This window comes from Pinus tabuliformis, chromosome 8, assembly GCF_031772625.1.
Source record: "Pinus tabuliformis cultivar Carrire ecotype Pingquan chromosome 8, CPIR1, whole genome shotgun sequence".
In the NCBI taxonomy this organism is placed as follows: Eukaryota; Viridiplantae; Streptophyta; class Pinopsida; order Pinales; family Pinaceae; genus Pinus; species Pinus tabuliformis.
In genome coordinates this window covers 1,678,399,296-1,678,404,637 of record NC_142294.1, presented here as the reverse complement: position 1 = coordinate 1,678,404,637, position 5,342 = coordinate 1,678,399,296, and the positions used below count along the sequence as shown (strand labels likewise).

Here is a 5,342-nt window from a genome sequence, read left to right as displayed (position 1 = left end):
GGGCCATTGTTAATCATGATATTCAACCCTTGTGATAGCTGGATTCAGACAAAAATCACACAAAGATCCTACTATTCTTTATGCTCAACCATTGACCCTTGAGCCGTGAGATTGACCAGTGCAATATCCAAACCATAACCCTGCAAACTATAACCTAAACAAGTCAGTACCTTTCTCTAAATGTACGCAGGTGGCCAACTGTAAACATTGATATCACATCTGCTGCACTAAAAGCCCACTGACCCAACCATGCAACAGTATTATTCTTTAACAATTCTGTAATAAATGTCTATCTAATTCTCAACAGAACCAGAACCAGAACCAAACAATTCTGTAATCAATGTCTACCTAATTCTCACCAGAACCAGAACCATAACCAGCTCATCTCGAACCTAAATACACAGGTACTTGCGTTTGTTTCAAGACATATTGGCATTGTCCGAAACCCTGATCCTCTCCTCACGATGGAATTGGCTGCAACTATACTCACCATTACTGTTTTTCTTTTTACTATTTTTGTTGGGGTAACCTTGCTTTGGAAGCCTTCACCATGTCTGAAAACTCTGCGGGGGAAGCATGTTCTAATAACAGGAGGGTCCAGTGGTATTGGTCTTGCTATTGCCAAAGAGGCTCTATCTCAAGGAGCTTTCGTTACTCTGATAGCCAGAAGCTCTGCCAAACTGGAGAAGGCCATAGACAAGTTGGTCGATAATAAAACTATCAGTGTTGATAGAATATTCACAAAGGTACGTGGATAGGTTTTTCTCATTGTCTTTCATTACTGGAGTTCTACTGGAGTTCTGTATTAGTTGAATGTTTTTAGAATCTGCAATTGAGTTAAGTTCAGATTAGAATTAAAACTATTTTTTTACTATGCAGACTGCTGATGTGAGTGACTACGAAACTCTTTCGGATGCAATACAACAATCATTTCAATGGAGACCTATTGATGTGGTTGTTTGCAATGCTGGGTGGGCGAGAGTTGGATTTATAGATGAAATTCCCATCAAAGATTTGCATGAGACGATTAACACAAATTTATCAGGGATGGTAAACACTCTGCATGTTGCTCTTCGCTTGATGAAGCATCGCACAGTCCAAGCCCATGCCCGACCGCCCATGTCTGTTGTTCTCGTCAGTTCTTTAGCTGGTCTGGTATGATTCATGAAATTGGTTTTTGGGTTGCAAATGGTTTTTATTTTTTGTGATCAGAGTTTCAGGGTAAAGTTGATTTCCTATTAACTCTAGGTTCTGGTGGCAATGGATTCACCATTGTATGTGTTTTGCAGTACACGCAGTATGGGAACTCTGTTTATACTGCAACCAAATATGGCGTGAAAGGGCTTGCCGAAGCTCTTAGACTGGAATTGATGCCTTATAACATCGGAGTGAGCGTTTCATTCCCGGGATATGTGGAGACTCCAATGCTGGATGACTGTAAGCAATCTAGACCTCATACGCCAGTATGCATTTACATAGAAATTCCATTTGCTATCATAATCGATTCCTTCAGAAAGCCCTTAAAACTAAAATTTCCAAGGCTTAAAACTAAAATTTTGTTCTATTATAGCTAGAGATACAGGGATTTTGTTATTCCATTATTGGTGAAATTGTAAGCTCATACATTTATGTTTAAGGCTTAAAATTAGAATGAGAGGGTAATTAAAGAATAAGGTTGATGATCATATAAGGGTTGGGTCTCTTATCATCATTCTCTTGTAATTACCGATAACCTTATTTTTATTAATTAAAAATAATTTTTTTGTCTTTAGTTTATTAATTTTATTATAATTACTAATGACTTTTATTTTATTAATTAAAAATAATTTTTCGTTATTATTTTATTAATTAAAAATAAAATTTTATCATTATTATATTAAATAAAAAATATGTATACATAATCATCTATATCATATTTTACAACATTCTTTAATATCAATCTTTTATAAATCTGTGAAAAATACATTTTTTAAGTTCTAGTTTTACATGTTTACTTCGAAAAAGATTATGAATCATCTTATAAAGTGAGTAAAATATAGATAAAAAAGTTTTTAGTTATTTTTTTTTTATCAGTTATGTAAATACATCACTTTAATGGGAATTAAAAAGTAAATTTTATTTAGGAAAAAAAAGTAAAATATAATTTTTAAAATAAGAATATTTATATATATTTTTTAAATTTGGCTAGTGAGATATGTCGAAAATGATTGAATGTTAAATTATTTAATATACAAGCGCTTGCCAGCATGTTTTTTCTAATTGTAATAAAAAAATATCTATAAATTTAAATATAAACAATATTATATAATAAAATTATGCTAATATATTTTTTCTAATTATAATAAAAAGTATCTATAAATTTAAATATAAACAAAATTATATAATAAAATTATGCAATTTATAAATGTAATTAAAATAATAATAATAATTTAAAGCTATAAATATTAAAATGCATTGGAAAGAATAAATTTTAATTTTAATTTTAAAGGAGTAATTTTATATATCTTTGAAACATTTAACAAGTGATAAGTTTTTTAATTGAAATTTAAAATAAAAATAGATACAAAATTTGTCATTTTAATTTTTGCTATTAGAAAACTTCTTAAAGGCTTTGACCAAAACTACATAATTCTCATCACTTTATTTTGAAATAACAAAGTTTATATAAACATCTGATCATTAAATTTTATACTTATAACTATGTGGATGCAAAATTCTAATAAGTTTTAACATCATATAAATTATTTTAAAAATATTTTTATTTCTTTGATTATTCAGCAATGTCTCATATAGAATTACCATAAACAAACTTTTATCCATATGTCAAGGATCATTTTATCAAAATTTTCTTAAACTTGTATTTGGCCAAACCACACCAAGTACTAAGTGACACCTCACACACCGTAAATATTAATCTATAAGTTAATAAACATATATCCCATATATCAAAGATTTTATACCAAAATTACCTTAAGCTTGTACCTGATCAAGCCACACCAAACACCAAATAACCTCCCACACATTATCAATCAATACCTTAACAAATATGTATCATCTTCACCAATTAACCAATAATCAATTAACCTTTTCATTTTCATTATATTACTATCTATAAACAACATTCCTAATTTTTTTCATAAAGAAAAATATCTTAACTCTAATTTTACTTAAAAATTCAACTATACCTTACATACTTCAAATAAAGTTAACACATCAATTATTATTATTTAAATTCAATATATTTAAAAAGTACAACTAAATTCTCATTCTTATCCTTTGAATTTTAACAATTCAACTTTCCCTACCATATTTATTATTCAACTTTCAAGAGGTTTATTAAAATATATTATTTTTTATATAAATATTATTATGTATTTATTAATTTAATATTTAATTCAATTATTATTATTAAATATTATTTAAAAAATAATAATAATAAGATACTTCTTTTGTAATAAATAATAATACTCCTTCATTTCAGACCATTAATAGAGACGAAGTTCGAAATAAATAAAAAGTAAGTCTCAGTCTAACAATATTCAGAGCCAATAATACCGTACTCATTTTTTTCATTTTTGGTTTACAGATACCTTTGGTCACTACCAGCTACTACGTCCAGGGTTGTTTAATTCTTAGTGGACTTTACCCGAAGAAGATCAATACTCCTCGATCTATTCTGCCTGACCCTAAAAGTTTTTGAAAATTGACCCTATGACATCTCGATTGACAAAATTGACCCTATGACATCTCGATTGACAAAGCAGTGATTTGACTGATTAAACTATCTCTTAAAACTATAGTACAGTGCTCATATATTTATATTAATTTAAATACTTTAATCTGCGATTCTGCAGTACTCTACAGGTTAACACAGTAACATTGAAACAAAGCTAGGAGTACACACCATATCCATATATCTCGATTTGTTTTTGAAATTTTTAATCTCAGATTATACATTGCAGGTGGTATAGAGACTCACACAGAGATATTTAAGATGTCGAAGGTGATTGGACTGTACAACCGCAGCCAGGCCGAGACATCGGAAAAAGTTGCCAAGTATATTTTGGAAGCAGCAAAGAACGGAACCTTTCTGGTTACATCTCAGATTACTGGGCTTATGCTATCAACATTATCACGTGGATTTATACCTGCTGATTCAATCGGGAGGGCTTTCACAGAACTGATTTTGTATGTACCTTTCAGAATTTTTAGCTGTCTGGCTGCCATTTACTTTGAAGTTGCTCGACGTGCCCTCAAATAAAGGACTCTGCTACGTACCTTACCCAAGCTTGTTTGACTTAATAAAGGACTCTGCTACCTTACCTAACATTTGACTTTCTGATAACGTAATGTAACGGCATGAGTGTTAGACCTGCAGCTTTGGATAGAAATAGGAGTGATAAACATGCTTATGTTGAGACAGGCCGTAACGATAACTTATGGATTGAAAAGCAAATATTGGAGTCCAGGATATTCCTATCTTGATCTTAAGTTTGTTTCTTCTTCTCAACTCTCTGGTCAGAAGATATATACTTGAGGTTAATAATGGAGTATTTCTGCTTTTTATCATTCGACTTAACCATAACATGTCTTTATGATTGCTCTAACATATTGTGTGTGTGGTGGCATGATCTGCTATTAATACAATGAACCACATTTAAAAAAAAACATATTTCTTTGATGACTACCGGTTACTTCATGACCTCTATCATCTCATTCTATTGTGGTTGATTGTTTTTCACAAAGAAGTTAGATTAGAAAAACCTGTAAATCAAACATGCAAACCAGAATATGAGTGGGTGTACCACATGCCTCTCTTCCTTACTCTACAACATGCAGATCAGCTGCCATTCATCAACCATAATAAAACTTAAACAGATCATCTACAACATACACAAATAATTTCTAGCCGTAATTATTGCTTGGAACACACTCAGGATTCAAGCAAGTTTTTCTGGATTATGAACTATTGAGATTTACTTGTCTCTAAAATTAACAATGTCTTTCATTTTTGGTGGTTTATTTTTATGGATTTTTTTCAATGTCTTCCAATTTTTGGGGGTTTATTTTATAGATTTTTTCCTCAGCAAATTTTTAGCACTTTAAGATCTACTCATCTTTTACTTCCATCTCATTCTATTCTGATTGATTTTGTTGGAGAGTTGATTGAGTCTCATTATATGATTCGATAGTTTTTCTATTATAAAATGACTTGATAATTTTATTCAAATTTTTTTTTTTTTTAATTAATGTATGTATTGGAATAATTTATTAAATATAAATTAGATAATTTGAATAGAACTTAGTTCAAATTATATTAGATTTTAAGTTCAAATCTCAAA

General features: G+C 30.0%; 1 protein-coding gene across 1 annotated transcript; it reads left to right on the top strand.

Moving 5' to 3' along the window:
• The first annotated feature begins 353 nt into the window (after window positions 1–353).
• On the top strand, window positions 354–4,574 carry LOC149242657 (3-dehydrosphinganine reductase TSC10A-like). The gene is made up of 4 exons (XM_089367706.1): window positions 354–746; window positions 880–1,155; window positions 1,290–1,437; window positions 3,963–4,574. The coding sequence occupies exons 1-4, from the start codon at window positions 465–467 to the stop codon at window positions 4,259–4,261; spliced, it is 1,005 nt and encodes a 334-aa protein (XP_089223832.1). The 5' UTR covers window positions 354–464; the 3' UTR covers window positions 4,262–4,574.
• The last annotated feature ends 768 nt before the right edge of the window (window positions 4,575–5,342 follow it).